This window comes from Mustela nivalis (genome assembly GCF_964662115.1).
Source record: "Mustela nivalis genome assembly, chromosome: 17".
NCBI classification, from domain to species: Eukaryota; Metazoa; Chordata; class Mammalia; order Carnivora; family Mustelidae; genus Mustela; species Mustela nivalis.
In genome coordinates, this window is record NC_139036.1 from 60,163,968 (window position 1) to 60,181,708 (window position 17,741).

At 58.7% G+C, this 17,741-nt stretch overlaps 2 protein-coding genes and 1 long non-coding RNA gene across 3 annotated transcripts in view; 1 reads left to right on the forward strand and 2 right to left on the reverse strand.

Moving 5' to 3' along the window:
* SGSH (N-sulfoglucosamine sulfohydrolase) overlaps nucleotides 1-17,741 on the reverse strand; it is a 169,485-nt gene that overhangs the window by 115,271 nt on the left and 36,473 nt on the right. The gene's annotated exons all lie outside the window — the stretch shown is intronic.
* The window catches only part of LOC309850933, a 1,194,231-nt gene that overhangs the window by 95,489 nt on the left and 1,081,001 nt on the right, over nucleotides 1-17,741 (forward strand). The window lies entirely within an intron of this gene.
* Nucleotides 2,053-12,928, reverse strand: EIF4A3 (eukaryotic translation initiation factor 4A3). The gene is made up of 12 exons (XM_082707688.1): nucleotides 12,651-12,928; nucleotides 10,449-10,521; nucleotides 9,811-9,877; nucleotides 9,137-9,199; nucleotides 8,416-8,548; nucleotides 8,124-8,204; nucleotides 6,704-6,845; nucleotides 6,164-6,302; nucleotides 5,230-5,345; nucleotides 2,679-2,786; nucleotides 2,459-2,586; nucleotides 2,053-2,307 (listed from the first exon to the last, which is right to left on the reverse strand). The coding sequence occupies exons 1-12, from the start codon at nucleotides 12,817-12,819 to the stop codon at nucleotides 2,291-2,293; spliced, it is 1,236 nt and encodes a 411-aa protein (XP_082563814.1). The 5' UTR covers nucleotides 12,820-12,928; the 3' UTR covers nucleotides 2,053-2,290.

Below are 17,741 nucleotides of genomic sequence, written 5' to 3' on the forward strand. Positions count from 1 at the left end.
GCTCCGCTCCAGGTGCAGGGACGCGGAGGACTGTCACACTGTCTCTGATGACCTACCTCTTCACTTATGCCCCTGGTAACACTCGGGCAGCAAAGCCTCGGTCCATGCCGCGCTTGCGGCTCCAGGCTCCGTCGGGTGGCGGGCTACCGAGGCCGGTGCTCCCGTGGCGCCACTCTTCGCTTATCTGCGCCTGATTTCCCGTGACAGTGTGCAGCGGTGTCGTCTTACAGCCCAACCTAACAACCTGTGAACAACGGACTTCACCCTGCTCACGCCCGTGTAAGCATCATTCAGGGGAGGATGCGGCCGGCTCCACGCCCGACCTGTGACTGACCACGCTCACACACCACTCACCGCCTTTCAAACGCGCTACCCAGTGCTGCGACGCTCAGAGCAGCACGACCATGACCGCGGTCCACGCCATGTCTTCCTCCCATCCTCCTGCCTCCCCGAAACACCGCCCCAGAGCACGCGCTCCCCGGCCGCCCTCCCCAGCCTCTGGAAAACACCCCCCGCTTGCTAGCTGTCTAAGTCACCTGCCTGGGACATTTCACAGACGCAGCATCACACAGCACGTGGCCTCTGGTGCCTGGCGGGCTCCCCGAGCAGGCGCTGCAGCAGCCCGAGCGGCGGCAATGCCAGCGGCAAGCTCCTCCGCGGGCACTTCCCACACCTCCCAGGGGATGGATATTGGGGTTATTTCCGCTTTCTAGCTAGTAACCGCTAAAAATAGCTACTGAATACTTGAATATTCAACACGGAATGCTGAATGGTCTGAACATCTGTCTAGCGGGGCCCACCAGCCTTCTTGCTTCCCTCAATGCTCAGTTGCCAAGGGACGCAGCTAAACCCGTCTGGGCTGCTGCCAGCTGCCTTCCCAACAACCCCCACCTGCTCATACTGATGCAAATATCAGCGCTCGCCCACAAAGCCCCCGGCGCCAAACACTCACTCCGCTTCCCAGTGCTGCAGCACACTGTGGGGAACGCACTTGTGCAGTCTACATTCCAGACCACTGCCCGAGGCAAAATTACTCAATTTTAATTGCTCCCACTGCTCAGAGCCAGGCTGCTTTCCAGAAAGTCTGTACCTATCGACACCACCCACATAAAGAGTTCCCACGCCCCTGCAACACTTGGGGTGGTTACGGGACCTCTGATAGCCATGGACCACATCCCAGTCACCTGCAAGGGTGAGCGGCTTTTGTGCTTTTTCTAACTGCTCTCTTTCCTGGACAGCATTTGAGTTAAGCTCCCCAAGCGTCTCACCTTGCGGTTGGGTTGGTTTCCTGCCGTCTCCTCCCCGTGCGCACCCGTTCCTCCTCCACCCTAACCGGCGGTGCTTCTGAAGCCAGAACAGCTCAAGGCAGGTGACCAGCTCAAGGCTGGTGACCAGTCCTTCCAGGGATTCACCCAGGGCTCCCATCCTGTCTCTTGGCACCTGGTGCACAAACCCAAGGCCAAGCTGGGGACAAGTATTTGAGGCCTCTGCTCTTCCACCTCCAAATTCCCTCCCTCCTGTCCATAGGAAATGGGGTCCGGCACTCGGGGCCGGCTGCCGTGTCCTGGCTGGGGACAGTGTGGGTGCACGTGGCCGGGACTGTGGCGTCACAGTCTCTGCTGCCGGTGCAGAGGTGCCCCCATGCATTGCCTCTGGGCTCCTGTGCAGTCTCTCTGGGACGGGAGTTCACACAGGACGTCCCCTTCACAAACCGGACCAGTGCAAAAGCCTTCGGTCAGAATCGCTGGTGAACAGTGGACAGCGCTATCATCCTGACCAGTGTGCGCTGTCCGCAGAGGCCAGCAGAGCTACCACTTCCGTTTACTGTTCGAGACCAGAGAACGGGGTAAAGGGCCTGACCGGGTGCCCAGATCACACTGCACGTTACCAAAAAAGCCAGGGGCACCTTGAGAAACATAAATTACAGGGGCACCTGGCTAGCTCAGTCAGTGGAGCAGGCGGCTCTTGATCTCAGGATCGTGAGTTCAAGACCCACGTTGAGGCATAGAAGTTACTTAAATAAATGTTTAAAAAAAAAAAAAAAAACATAAATTAGAGTTTATAATAAAAGTTTCAAACATTTAATGAAAAAAACCTCAGAGTAATGCATTATTTACATATAGGTAAGAAAAGAACACCAAACGCTCGTCCTGGGGGCTCTCGGAGAGTTCACATAAACCCCATCACCTGGAAGCCGCCCCCGAGCGCGTCCCCGCTAGAGCACGGGGCAGGTGGGCAGGCAGGCGGGCGGGCAGGAGGGCACTGGCTCCTCGTCGGCACGTGGGGCTCCTCAGATCAGGTCAGCCACTGAGAGGCAGAAAGGAATATTAAGGAATAATATGAACAAGAAAACACACAGGTCTACCTGGAGGCTCACGACAGACTTCCCCAAAACAGGCAGAATGAGAACAAGAGAAGGGCCCCAGGGCCGCCTCAGCGGGGCCGGCCGGCCGCTCACCGTTCATGGGCATCTCGTCGATCTGGGTGGAGTAGTACTGCTCGATGTCCCTCAGGATGCGGATGTCATCATTCTTCACGAAGTTGATGGCCACCCCCTTGCGGCCGTAGCGGCCCGACCGCCCGATTCTTCAAGAGCAGAACAAACCGGTTCAGAGGATGCGGCGGGGAAGGCGCCAGGAAGCCCCCCGGCCGGCAGACCCCCCGAAGCCCGCCCGCACCTGTGGATGTACAGCTCTCTGTTGTTGGGCAGGTCGTAGTTGATGATGAGGGACACCTGCGGGACGTCCAGCCCCCGGGCCCACACGTCCGTGGAGATGAGCACCCGGCTGCGAAAAGAGAAGGAATTGAAGGCGGTCACCTCCATCACGCACTCTCAGGCTGGCGGGGCGCCAGGTGGCTCCGTCCGTGATTTCGGCTCAGCTCGAGACCTCAGGCCCCGGGACGGGGGCGCCGCACCGGGCCCCACGCTCAGAGCACAGTCTGCTTGTCCTCCTCTCTCTGCTCCCCCCACAATAAATAAAATCTTAAAAAGAAAGGTTCTGGACTGGCTCTAAGTAGAAAACATGTCGGGTCACTGTCACCTGGCCCCGCGCAGGTGTGAGGGGTCGCGGACGCCAACGACCCGTGTGCAGGGCACTGTGTGTCCTCAGCTGCGCTGGCCTCCTGCGCGCTCGAACGGACCGAGACCAGGACCTCTCCCTGCGCTGCGCTCAACCTGTGGAGAGCCAGCCCCGTCAATCACTGGGAAACAAACCCTACTTCTGCCCGGCAGGAGCGGGGGACAGCAGTGTCACTGACTTTGGTGCGGGCTCCGCCATGTGTTCCAACTTGAACTGTGACTCGCACCACTCTGCCCTTCAGCCAGGACAGGATCGGACACACCCTGGATCTGCACCGTCCAACAGAGGCTGCCCGAGCACCCGCCGGCCGAGGACCCCCTATTGTGCCCAGCCTGGAACGGGGCTGTGGACGTGTCACACACACAGCATTTTGAAGACTTAGAACAAAAAGAAATCGGCAAAGTCTTAATTAGTATTTTTAATGCTAGTTACACGATAAAAACGCTGAAATGATTTGCCACCTGAGATTAGATAAAATGTACTAAAAATCAACTTCACCTGGTTCTTCTCACCTGCTTGACTATGGCTGCCGGGAGACCCATGGTCACACTTCCGGCTCGAATCCTAGCTTGTGGGACGTGACTGTGGGGACGCGCTCAGAGTGCGAGGGCGCAGCCACGCGGGAGAACAGAGTTCAAGATGGAACAGGAAGGCGGCCCAGCCACATCACCACCCCTGTGCGCAGCCCTGCGGGGGAGAGAACAGGGCCCCGGGCACGCGCGGAGGGGAGGCCAGGCCCGGCAGGTCACGCGGCCGCCAGACACAAGCAAAGACGAGAGCCACGCCGAGACCCACCAGGGGAAGGAACGGGGAGATGCAAACACGCGAGCGGGGCAGCAGGGCTTCCCAACGGCGACAGCCGTAACCCCAGGGTTCTCTCGGCAAACCCCTCCCTCGAGACGTCGCAAGGGCCGTTGCACAGTGAAGCAAACACCGCCCGACAAACTAAAACCCGCACCCTGTCCCCGGTAGCCCCAAAGTAAACACATAAAGACACTCTTCAGGGAGAAGGAGACCCAACCCAGACAGGTCTGAGACAAAGGAAAAAAGAGAAGCAAGTAGGGACGAGTCTCCGTGTGACAGAAAGTGCGGTTTCCACGGAAGGGGACGAGTCTCCGTGTGAACACTTTCTGTCACACGGAGACGTCGTGCGGTTTCCACGGAAGGGGAGGGCCCCTGAAGTCCTGCTTCCAGCCTCTGCCGGCAGCGACGATGGCCCCAGGGCGCATCACGACAGGTGCCGATGTGCTAAGGGGGCTGGCTGCTCTACTCACAAAGGTAGAAACACTTTCCAAAACCAGAACTGGGGAGAAGGAATCACAGTGAGAAAAAACCCGAGAGAAACAAACAAAGAAGAAACAGGAGAAGCAAAGTGCACCTACGACGTGCGCGGCCCGTTTAAACCACACACGCCAGTGTCGGCATCGACGGAACCGGACCGATGGCTCCAGAAAGACGGGACCACCTTCAGACGACAGGACCACCGCCCGAGACACGCTGCAGCCTGTGGCCGCAAACAGGAGACAGGGTGTGCTGGACCCTGGAGGGGACAGCCACCAGATGCAGCCACTGTGGCGGCATCACAGCAGGACCGGGGACACAGGTGCCTCGGTGACGAAAGTCACTCCTCCAGAAACAGAGGGAGCCTGTAGGTGCAGACCCGACCGTAGGACACACCGGCAGGAGCAGAGCAAGCCTCCCAGAACGGCGTGCGCGGCACTCTCAACGTCGATGGGATGGTTCGGGAACCAAAGGCCAGGACGCAGAGCACCTGCACCTCCAGGCCCGCACAGGACGCGACGCGTGGCCACCCCACAGCGCTCTGCCTGCGCACACATGCTCACGGGCACCAGCGTCTGAAGGGAAGCGAGCAGTGAGCCACTGAGCACACCCCAGTACGAGCAACAGAGCACATTCTCTGACCACAGGGGGATTTAAAGACCCACCACGGAAGGATGAACAGAAAATCTCCTTATCTGGCAACGAAGAAACACGCTTCCAGTAAGGCGACCGGCCTACCCAGCAAAGGCGCCCTCCCACGGGCCCCTACCACAGCTGGGAGCACGAGGGGAACCTGGCACAGCCCGCGGACGGAGAGCCCAGGGAACACCACCGGTGGGACCGGGTGTGGAGAGAGGGGCCTGCCCACCTGGCGCCGGACCGGAACTCCTTCATGATGGACTCGCGCTCCTTCTGCGGCATGTCCCCGTGCATGGACGACACCGTGAAGTTGGCTTCCCGCATCTTCTCCGTCAGCCAGTCGACCTGCACACCAGACCAACAGACGCGCTGTGAGCTCGGAAAGCAAACCAGACAGTACGTTCTGGATTTTCCACGACAGCCTACAGCGCAACCGATGTGCGTGCACAGCCCAAGCGCTCTTAAAACTCAGACCAGTCGGGGTGCCTGGGGGGCCCCGTCGTTAAGTCTCTGCCTTCGGCACAGGTCCTGATCCCGAGATCGGGATCAAGCCCCGAGTTGGGGATCAAGCCCGGAGTTGGGCTCCCTGTGGAGGGGAGGCCTGCCTCTCCCGCTCCCATGCCCTGGCTTGTGCTCTCTCACCGTCTGTCAAGTGAATAAATAAAACCTTAAAAAAAAAACTCAGACCATCTTCACTGGATACGCAGGAACTGCACTTTCCCCAGCATGTATCAGGGCAAAAGTTCCATATAAATTTCTCAGGGCGCCCGGCTAGCTCAGTCGGTAGAGCATGAGACTCTTAATTTTCTCAAGAAGGAAAAAAAAGACTGCATCTCACTGTTCTTGTTTGAAATTCAAATTCACATCTTTTTTGGACAGTGGCCCAACTCCTTTCCCCATTTCCAGGGAGCCACCAGGGGCTCTCCACGGAGCCTGCACACAAGCATCCCTTGGGGGCCAAGACCCAGGCCCACGTCCCACCTAAAACCAGTGACACCCGAGCCTTCTCTGGTGGGACCAGCATCGACACATCTGCACAGTGCGCCGTCACGCCCGACTCTCCGCTTCTAAGCCGTTTCAGAGAACGGCTGACCAGCGTTCCTCAGAGAACCAACCTTCCGTTCGGGCCAGAAGGACATGGAACAGCTCGGGTGACTGCGTACCTTCCTTTTGGTGTTACAGAAGATGACCGCCTGAGTTATGGTCAGCGTGTCGTACAGGTCACACAGAGTGTCAAATTTCCACTCTTCCCTCTCCACCGCCACAAAGAACTGCTTGATGCCTTCCAGAGTCAACTCATCACTAGAAAACAAAGACAAGTCCTGGGAACACATTCTTCCGCCAAGATCTGCGGGCAGACAAGCCAAGCACTGCTCCTGGTGCCTGCCTGCCCCACGGCAGCGCCTGCCCCTCCCGGCCACAGCCCTCCCTGCGGTCAGCACTTCCACCGCACGGGCCACACGCTGGCTGGTCTGAGCCCTCAACAGCCGCGAACCCCCGTATCATGTATTTTACTGCCACGACACTGATGGACAGACGCCATCAGCTAGTTGAGAGTTTGGAAATCACTGGGCCAGAGGGGAACAAAAGCTGGCTTTTCAAAACAGAAAATGAAATGAAATTAAAAATTCTTCTCATTTTACGCCCCAGATACAAGCTATGTGGCTGTGCTCTCGAACCACCCGGAAGCAAGGCGTTCCTACCGCTTCACCAAGATGCGGATGGGGTCGGTCATGAACTTGTTGGTCATCTCCAGGATCTCGTGAGGCAGCGTGGCGCTGATGAGCACCACCTGCGTGGCCGGGGGCAGGTACCTGTACACGTCGTAAATCTGCTCTTTGAAACCTGCGACAAACGGTGAGGCGGGGTGAGTTCTGAAGGCTGCACGCTCCGACCCAGAGGTGGTGACCATGATGTCTGAGGCTGTACAAGGAATCTCCCCACGGAGCCGGGAAATCCACGCGCCCTGCTCCCCGCGCCTCCCTGGTGGGCTCTGGGCGTCTCAGACCCACAGTTAAGAGCAGCAGAAACCCAGCCCTGGGCTGCCCACAACCTCAGTCCTGGCTGCAGCTGCCCTGGGCCACCACCTGCTCGGCCTGGGCAGCACAGGGTCAGCAGGCGGAGTCCTAGGGCCCCGACAGACCACTACGCTGTGACCACACAAACGACAGAGCCCAAGATCCTCCTTTCCAAGCAATTCCCAGAGAACGAGGCTGCTGCTGGTCCGGAGGCCTGACCCTGAGACATGCTGCCCACGGGACTGGAGCACAAGGAGCCACCGGCAGCTTCACCAGACACTAAGGAAGCCCCGAGTGCCCCAGAGTCACTGTGCGTCCCACTCGGCTCAAGGGCAGCCTCTCAGGACACCATCAGCCGCCAGAGACGTGGCCACCAGGAGAACCCCGAGAACCCCACCTGCTCCACCCGCACGACCCCGACGTCGTCTGGGCAACACCCCAAAATCCCCGCGGTACGAGGTGGAGACCGAGGCAGGGAGTGTGTGCAGGCCACACAAGCGGGAGGACACTGGAGCAAGGCCCTGGCTCCAGCTAACACTTTCACGACCTGATTCCAACCGTGCACGAAGGCCACAGCTGTCATCACTGAGAACCAGCACGTATCTGTCATCGGATGTGTTTCGGTAGAAACACGTGAAGAGCCAGAAAGTACACAAGTCTAGAAATTCGTCTTAGTAACTGTTAAGAAAAAAACCAGCCTAGACAACCCATAAGGCAACTAGTTAAATAAACGACAGAACACCCCATCGCCACGAAACCAGCTCCCTGACACACTGCTATGCTCCGCAATCCGCAGGAGTCTACACGCCCCATCTCTAGCACACACCTCCCCGTCTGTGCCGACCCCCAGACGCACGGGGCAATGCCATGCTAGGCTGGGCAGAGGTGCCGCGGTCCTGGCTGCCACTGGCCTCACACCCACCCCCTACGCCCCCCACCTGTCCCCAGTAAGAGCAAAGTGCAGGTTCACTTCCGTGGCCGCCCCTGGGGCACGAGGCTTCCCGCAAACACCAGGAACGCTTGCATTCGTTCCACGTTTCACCTCTGCCGTGAGAGCGCGTTAACGGCTCAAGGTCAGGAGAAATCCGGCTTCTGTGACTCGTACCTTTATTTAGCATCTCATCCGCCTCGTCCAACACCAACATCTTGATGGCGCGCGTCCTCAAACTCCTGCGCCGAATCATGTCTGCACGGCCAGTTTGAAATTGTTAGATCCCAGACTTCGGGGAAGCAGCCAGCCTTTCCACTGGGCTCTGGAGAATTTCGGGGACCTTCCGTCCACTTCTTACGTGTCACCCACACACACACTCCAGCACGCAGCCCAGCAAACGGCTGGGGTCAACGGAGCCTGTCTTCCAAACGCTCCCCGCCCGCCACTTTTAGACAAAGGCACTTACCAAAGACACGCCCGGGTGTGCCGGCCACAACGTGCTGCCCATAGTCCAGCTTCCTGATGTCCTCCCCCACGTTGGTGCCCCCAATGCAGGCGTGGCACTGCACATTCATGTAGTCCCCCAGAGCGAGCAGGCCCTGAATGGAAACCGGGGTCACGTCTGGGGCCCGCCCAGAGACCTCGGCGTTTCCCCAAAGTGAAGGAAACCTCTACTCCAATATAAGATGACCCCCAAGGATCACTGATTCCATGATTTAGATCATAAAACAAAAAGACCCACCCTCCTCTTCTACACTTTTCTGTGCCAAGATGAAGTGCATTTTACTGGTTTCTTACTACAGAAACAATACACTTTAATTACAAAAAAACCCGGACATACAAAATTTGTAATCCCAGCCCCCCAGAGACAATATTAACATCTTAATATACATTATGTCTTTATGCTGTTAAGTGCAAAATAACAATTATTTTATCAAAACCGACTTTCTACTGAAAAAGGTTACACTCCGAGACTGCAAAAAGCTCCTGGAATCATACCAGCTGCACTGAGAGTAACTTAGCACAAACCAGGACCTCCTACTGATGATTTATGACAAAATGTCAGAAATCAGGAAACAAAATTTGAGGGAGCCAAAAAACAGGATTAGATTAAATCAACCCACCGGCCTTTTCCAACTGAATTAGAAAGCAGGTGCAAAGAGCCCCCTGGACCCCCAGGGGCTCACCTTCTGGATCTGCACAGCTAACTCTCTCGTTGGGGCCAAGATCAAAGCCTGGGTTTCTCGAACCTGGTAAAATAATGTGTCAGGAAACAGACAATCCTCAGTATCCTCAAAGCAGACCACACTAATTCAGATGAAATGTACTCTGAACACTGCCGTGTGGCAACCACACATCTTATCTCTTCCCTTTTCTTTTTAGATTTACTTATTTGACAGACAGAGATCTCAAGTAGGGGGAGAGGCAGGCACAGAGAGAGAGAGGAGGAAGCAGGCTCCCCGCTGAGCAGAGAGCCCGATGCAGGGCTCGATCCCAGGACCCCGGGACCATGACCTGAGCTGAAGGCAGAAGCTTTAACCCACTGAGCCACCCAGGTGCCCCACACATCTCATTTCTAATGGAGGTAAAGGAACGCAGACAGAACTTCGAGTATGAACCAGCAGGATTCTGGCTTTCAGACAAGAATGTCCACTAAAATCTCTCCCCATTTACACAGGAATTTATGACAGAGTGTTAGTTGGCTCTCATAATGGCACAGTTAAAAGTCTCTTAAAAAAATCTGAGTTAGGATGACTGAACAGACATTTTCAAAAACTGTCCTTTCAGAACACTGCGGTTACAGGAGAAAAGAAGTATTTCTTAGGAAAGAAGGAAGGTTCGCTTGAAGAGTGTAAGTTACCTGGATATCCAAACACTGGAGGACAGAAATGCTGAAGGTGGCGGTTTTGCCTGTGCCGGACTGCGACCTGTTAAAGGAAACAGACACGGGAGTGAAGGACGGACTACCTGGCCCCACTCACAGCCCCTCCCACAGCAGCACTCCGAGGGGCAGGCTGCAGAGGCCCAAGAGGACCCACACCTTCAGAGCAAGGGGTGGGACTCAGTGGGGTCACGGGCGGTGAGATCAGCAGGTGCACCAGGGGACTCAGCGCCGCATCTGTAACCCTGACAGGCGTTACAGACGGCAGAAAAAGAGATTCCCTTCTCTACCAATGTAATTCTTCTCTACAATTTGGGACTAAAACCATCCTCCAAAAATAATGTTCCTTATAAACAAGTCTTTAAAATTAAAACAAATCAGGAATAAAGCTCTTGAGAGAGTATTATCAACCGTGCCACATGCCAACTAGTAAGTAAAACTGCCTAAAAATATGACAGCTTTCTAGAGTAAAGGACACAAAAACCAAAAAAACAAGACACCCTGTGGCTGACGTCAAGAGACAGGTTGATGGCGGGTCTGTGGAGGAGAAAAGCCGTCCTCCCAAAGCACTCTGCTGACTGACTAGCGCCTAACCCCGACCGGCGCCAGGCACGTACTGAGCAATGACGTCTCTCCCTTTAATTATCTGCTTGATGGCTCGCTGCTGGATGGCTGACGGTTTCTCAAAACCTGTGAAAAGAAACAGAGAAAGTTGGAAAGTTAGTTCTAACCGTGAGGACACTGGAAGCTCCCTGGGGCACAGACGGTGCGCTTGTTTAAGCCCCACCTCACCCCTCCTAACCCAAAATCCAACACACCCAAGCGCTGGAGAAACAGCCGCTGAATGAATTGGGCTGAACTGTATTTTTATACTAACATGCATCTTATTTATAAAGACAAATCTATAAAGCAAACACCGTTACACAGAGACTCCAGTAAGATTACCCAAAAAACCCCAACGTCTGAACGGTGGTACTCCTGAGAACGGGTGGAGAGGTCGCTGTTTACTCCAGGTCCCCCTGCACTGACGGTACAACAGCCTGCATCACTCTGTACTGTTCCGCTACTTTTTAAGCTACGAGAGTGGAAAATGAACCCAGCACTGTCCTTACCCCTTTCCTCTCGGATGAGCGTGCATGAGGTTCAAGCTGTCTATACTGGTGCTGACTCCACGGCTCGAGGTTCTGCTGGGGCCCACGCTGTGCTCCCCCCACGACTGACGCAGCCCCCTGAACTACGACACCACACTCTCCAACACAGCCACTACCAAGGAACGAGGCCGCTCTGAGGGAGGAAATGTTACCTTCCAAGTAAACAGGACCTTACGTACAAAAGCTGTAGTTTACTTACTTCTGGGTCGGCTTCACTACGTAGGACAGATTTCCCGTCCAACATTCAAACCGTAACAGATGATTTGAAACCCTCGTGATGACCAAGCCCCCGGACGGGAAACTAAATACAGCATTTGGGGAAGGGGTGTCCTGGATGCCAAGAGGTGGGCAGGACTGTCCGCCACCCCACCAGACTCGGCTGCAGGGGCCCTTCTCACCTCCCATCCCCTTGCCCTGTCTACACTGCGGTACTATCACGGGCTGTTGGGTAAAACGCGGCCCAGCCACACGGGTTAGACAACGGTGCTGATCGCTGCCACCCGCAGCCCAGCCCCACCTCCTCCCAGGCTCCCGACATCTCCAGCGAGACGGCTCACAGGCCTCAGACTCACCTGCCTCCCTCACGCACTCCCCACCTGTGCACACGGCAGCACGCCCCAGCAGCCGCTCTCAACACCCGGGAATCCTCTGCTGCTCACTTTCAACCCGTCTCCACCTCAACACCATCAACTCTCCTCAACTCACGCCCCCACTCCTCCCCTGCCTCACTCTCACCTCCCTTCATGTCCACACACTCCCAGAAGAACCTCCAAACGTGCAAATCTGACCCCGTCATTCCCCTGCTGAAAACCCTCCAATGGCTGGGCCGCCTGGGTGGCTCAGTCGCTGGGAGTCTGCCTTGGGCTCGGGTCATGACCCCCAGGTCCTGGGATCCAGCCCCGCATAGGGCTTGCTGCTTGGTGGGAAGACTGCCTCCCCCTCCCCTTCCCCCTGCTCGGGTCCCCGCTCTCACTGTCTCTCTGTCAATTAAATAAATAAAACCTTAAAAAAGAGAAAATTACCTTTAAAAAAAAATAATACAAAAAACAGCCTTCCAATGGCTTCCCACTGCACTTGGAAACAAAACTCAAACTCTTCATCACCTCAGAGGATGCTCTGCCGGGTCCGGCCCTGCCGGCCTGTCCCAAGTCCTCCCTGGGCTCCCACCACGGAGGGCAGCCCACTCCGAGCTGCAGGGTCCCGGCACCAGCTGCTCCCTAACCCAGACCTCGCTCAGACGTCGGCCCGTCCTGGGAGCCCCTCGCCGATCAGCCCCGCCACCCCCCTCACGCTGCCCCTTCGCGGCCATCACCACTGCCCGAAGCAAGCTCGGCTCCAGGCTGCGCTTCTCCCCGAAGCCGCTCAAGCTCCCTTAGGGCCCGAGCCTGCCGGGGTCATTGGTAAAGCCTCGGGGCCCAGACGGCGCGGGTCCTGCCGGCTACAAGCCCGTTCCCGCGGCACGAGTGACCCGCCGCCCGCGCCCGAAGACTTGGCAGCCCTCGCCGGGCCCGGCGCCGAGCTGTGCACCCAGAACGACGCGCCGAACGGCAGCGACGCGGGGAGGGCGCTGCGCGCCGGCGGGGGTCGCCCGTCGGCGGCCCCGGGACTCCCTCCTGGCCGCGCCCCCGCTCTCCCCGCCCTCCCGGCCCGCGCCTCGCGGCCCCGGACCGTAGGCGTAGATGCCGCGCAGAAGGTCCTCCCGCAGGCCCATGGTGTCGAACGTGGGCGTCACGTCCACCTCCTCGCTGGTCTCGAATTCCACTTTGGTCATGTCTTCCTCTTTGAGCAGCCGCTTCCGCGCCGACCCCGAGGTCGCCATCGTGGCCGTGGCCGCCATGATCCCGAGTCGGCTGAGCGCGGAGTGCGCGCCTCAGCGGAAAGCGGAAGCAGGGAGGCGCGCCGCCGGCGCCAGGAACTGACGTCACCGCGCGCGTGCGTACGAGAGTGCGTCGGGGCCGCGAGCTTCTCTCCGCGTCAAAGGGGAAGCGGGGCTGGCTTCAGGGAGAGGGGCGGTGCTGCTGCCGCTCTCGCGCGACTTAAGCTCCCGCGGGACCGCGCCAGGTCCTATAAATAGGGCGGAGGCGGCCAGGAGCGGCAGTTGAGTGGGTTGCTCGGTCCGTGGGTGTTTGCTTCTAGGTCCCTGTGCTGGGGGACCCGGAGCGCCCCGCCGACGGCTGCCGCCGCGTGAGGCGCCCCGTCCGCACCCTCCTCCCGCTGAGGTTAGGGTAACGCAGCGCTGGCGCCGAGGCATAACCTCACGCCAGCGTCCGCTTTAGGGAAAGCCTCGTGCAGGCTCTGACCCGTTGGCCGGGCGCGCAGCCCCGGTGCGGGCGAGTGTGCGGGGGGAGCGCCCCAGGCCGGGGGTGCGGGCGGGGGGCGCAGACACGCCTGCCCCGGAGGGGGGCCCCGGAGGGCTTGGCTTTCCCCGGGCACGGGAGCCGCCCCCGCGTCTGGCCCCAGACGTCCCTGCGAGCGCCTGGCGGCGGGCTGGGCTGGAGACGGAGCGGGGCGCTGGTCCCCTCGCTTCGTCCCGACGGCTGGGCCCGCGCGCCCGGGCGTGTTTGCCACGCGGCCTCTCGGGGTGTGGGCGCGCTCCCCGGCTGCGGAGGTTAGTGTCGTGCAGGGGGCGGCCGTCTCCGCCGCGAGGCCGGAGGGGGGACCCGGGCGGGGGCAGCGAGCGGGCGAGTGGACGGGGCGGCTCCTCCCCGCGCTCCGGCCCGCAGGCGGGGTCTGTCCGAGCGGCGCGCGACGCGGACCCGGCCGAGGCGCCCGTGACGCCGGCGTTGGGGAGATCGTCCGCGTTCCTGCGGCCGACCTCCTCTCTCGGACGCGTGCGTTGTGATTCCGAGGGTTCCCCGCGCCTCTGCGAGGGCGTCCGGCCGCGTGGCCAAGCGCACGTGGGTTCCGCAGACGCGAGAGCTTCCGCGGGCCGTGCGTGCCGAGGTACACGGCGCTCGGCTGTTTGCCCCCAACACCAATCCGGGTCCCGCTGTGCGAGTCCCGCTGTCCCTTGCCCGGAGCTGGGGCGCGCGCCGACGGAAGATGACCGACGTGGAGTCAGCGAGGAGAGGGAAGATCCTTGCGTTCCCACCGAGCGCGGCGAGGACGGCTGCCTTGCACTGTGGCGGGGACTCGGCTTTGGCCTCCAGCCTCCGCGCGGTTTTCCTGCCCAGGCCCGTGCGCCTGCGTTGGAACACACATGGGAAAAGCCTCTTCCTTTTGTTTGGGGCCAGGGACTTTCTGACAATGTAGGGCCAGAGCCCATGCAAGGACGGGAGCTTTGGGGATAGGGGCGTGGTCGTCCGTGCAGTGTCTCCTGACCGGGGCTCGCCGGGAACAGCGGGGAGCAAGGCTGACTTGGTCTTTGTCCCTGAGGTCACTGTAATCCGGTGGGATGACACTCTCTCCCCAAAATACAGTGTGTGAAGTGTGGTGCAGGACACGCAGGGGCTGCACCCAAATCTAGCGGGCAGGTCCCCCTTGGTGACCGCGAGGCCTCTGGGAGGATAAAGAGGGTACATCCACTCTAGGGAGCTTGGGGCTGGATATGGGGTTCAGTCGATGGGGACGGGTGGCCCCTGGTGATGGCCGCCGGGAGAGTCCCTCTAAGGATAGGTGTCCCCCTGCCCCGGTCCTGCACCAGTTTCCACAAAGCCTGTGCAACGCACTGCAGAGTCCCTAGATCGGCAGCAGGTTTTGCTTTACCACCGGAGAGAAGTATAATCTAGTCACTTGTGTATTGAGAACAGACTTCTGTTTCCGGCTCGTTAAAGTACTTGTGCCCTGGGGCGCCTGGGTGGCTCAGTGGGTTAAGCCTCGCCTCGGGCTCAGGTCATGATCCCAGGGTCCTGGGATCGAGCCCCGCATCGGACTCTGCTCAGCCGGGAGCCTGCTTCCCCCTCTCTCTCTCTCATCTGCCTCTCTGCCTACTTGTGATCTTGGTCTGTCAAATACATAAATAAAATCTTTAAAAAAAAAAAAAAATACTTGCGCCCTGTCTCCATGGTAGATGCCTGAGCATCTATCTGCCTGCAGCACGGGAATTGACAGCCTGCTTGGGGGTCGTAACCAGCCCACTGCTCCAACGTCCCCAGTAATGTCTCCATTAACCTCCATAATGTCTCCAGAAACCTCAATTCCAATTCCAGCTAGAAGGTACAGACTAGAAATGGCCCCGCTCTGAGTCCCCTAACCTAAAAGATGGATTTAGAGGCTTGTTACCCCTGGGCTCCCCATCCCGGGGCTTTTGGTCACCACAGGGGACCCCCCCCCCCCATTTCTGTTGGCGCCTGTGCCTCCTGCACTCCCTTCCCACTCCATTTATGTTTGGGGGAAGGTGGTTGCCTTATTACCTGATGAGACTAATCTCAGGGAGGGCAGGGCCCTGACTGCTTTTTCCCCCATCACTATCCAGCATGTAGTAGGTGTGCCTGAACGTGTGGAGCGGGAGGGCAGGAGGAAGCGGGATGGGTCCTGCTGTCTGGGAGATCCCCAAGTTCATCCCCGAGCAATGGGGAAAACAGGAACAGAACTGTGGGCTACCCCACAGGAGACTGCCAACTTTTCTCTGTATCTGGGTTGGACTCCGGGTGGAGACAAAGTGGCTGGTCTTGTCCAGGGTGGGAGGTTTGGGTGCAAGGCTGCTGGGCTGGGCTCCTGTGAATCATCACCACAGGAGCTGATGCCCTGAATCTGAGGGGCTGTTCCCAGAGATGGACTTCCTGCCAGAGGTCCCTGCCCATCACCAGGTATTAGAGGGTAAACACAGGTTCTTTGTACGTATGGACCTCTCTAGCCCCACCTAGTCAGGGCAGCAGCTTGCTAAGCTCCAGAACCCACTGGCTGGACCCGAAACTACACACTGCTGGCGTCCAGCATTTGGGCGGCAGAAGTACAAGACCATCTCTCAGGCATAGGCACGTTCCAGGTGCTGGAAGGGGCGGCGGACAGGACAGATGGCGCTGCCTCCCACAGCTTGTGTTCCGTAGGAGGGCAAAACCTGCAGACCAATGAGATAATTGCAGGTTTTATAACCGCATGATGCAAAACGGAAAAAAAGCAAAGTGGAAGAGAGTCAGTGGGTTGCTGATTTACAGAGTGACTGGAGGACGGTGCCCTGCAAGTTACTGAAGGAGGTGGCCAGGGCGGCACCCCAGGGCGGAGTCTTCCAGGAAGAAGGGACCGTGAGTGTGATGACTCCCGGACGGGCAGGGGATTGGTGTGTCGACAGACAGCCGAGGTGGTTGTGGCATCGTGAACCTGGGCAGGAGTGGGGGTGGGGGAAGCGGTGAGCCCGGCCAGATCATAAAGATGTCACAGCTTGGGAGTTTAAATGCATTTGGCCAGCCGCGGGAGCCGCTTCAGGGTGGTTTTTCTTTGAGAAGAGAGGATCGTGCTCATATAAGCAGTTTAGAGAGTTGACCTGGCTGAGGCAAGAGGTCACAGGGCTGGCCCGAGGTGGGATGTGCAGATAGACGGGCTGTCAAGGCTCGCTAGGACTAAGACAGACTCCTGGGTGTCTTTGCAAGCGTCTGAGGGGCCGCAGGGTGAGACGGGGAGGCCACAGGACAGCAGTCGGGGGGAGCTGGGGGGCGACGCCGAGAGATGAGTAGACCCAGGAGTGCTTGTGCACACAGTGGCAGCCACAGGACTCGCGATCGCCGGGAGGCGGGGGCAGCCCCGTGACCGTGGAGGGATGAGTGGGCAAAGACGATGTGATCTGTCCGCACAACAGGGGGCGTCATTCGGCCACGATGCTGAGCGAAAGGAGCCGGACACAGGTCACGCATGCCCGGTTCTACGAGATGTCCCGAAGAGGCAGATCCACAGGCAAGAAGTAGATGAGTGGCTCCCGGGAATGGGGTAGGAGCTGCTCGGTGGGCCTGCCTAGGGCTTCTTTTTGGGGTGGCAAAAACGTGCTGATTAGAGGTTTGCACAGCACTGTGAAGGGCTCACGTTCAAACGGTTAATTTTAGGGGCGCCTGGCTGGCTTGGTAGAGCGTGCGGCTCTTGAGCTCCAGGTTGTGAGTTGAGGCCCCACACGGGGCATGAAGCCTACTCAAAAACACAAATAAATAGAAAAGAAAATGCTGACGTTGTGCTGTGTGAATTTCGCCCAATTCGGCCGGGATTGATCCGAGACGCCTAGACGGGCCCGTGAGGCTGTGACAGGCAGGTGTTTGCGCGTCCGAGTGTGGAAAGTAAGAGAATGACTGGTTCGACCTGCTCCTGTGGGCATGGCTGCTTCCTGCCTCCTCAGCCCACTCTGCATTGGCGCGGGCCGGAGATGGGGTGGGGTCCACACTGACCGGTCCGTGCCCCAGAAGCCAAGCTCACAGCCACACCCAGCCCCGCCCCAGGGACACGCACTCCGTCTTCTCCACCGTGGGGTTGAGAACCTGCCTAGAAATTCTGGAATCCTCCCCCAGCATTCGTCGGAAGAGCGAAGGCACAGTCCCCATTCACGGTGTGTCGGCCTCTACCCGAAACCTGCCCTTGCAGGGCAACGGGGCCCGTCGCCGCCGCCCTCCGCCCGCGCTCCGGGTCTCCGGCCCTTCGTGTGCCCAGCCCCGTCTCTCCACCTGCTGACGGCATCCTGATCGCAAGGCAAGCCCAAAGGCCCCCCACGCCAGCTCCCTCCGTTTTATGGAGAAGGCGTCACCCTCAGGTGCTCTGGGGCTGGCCCCAGGCAGCTCACGGGGTCCACTGATCGCTGCTGTGGGATGTGGTTACCAGGTGGTGCTGTCCCCGTGCCGCCTG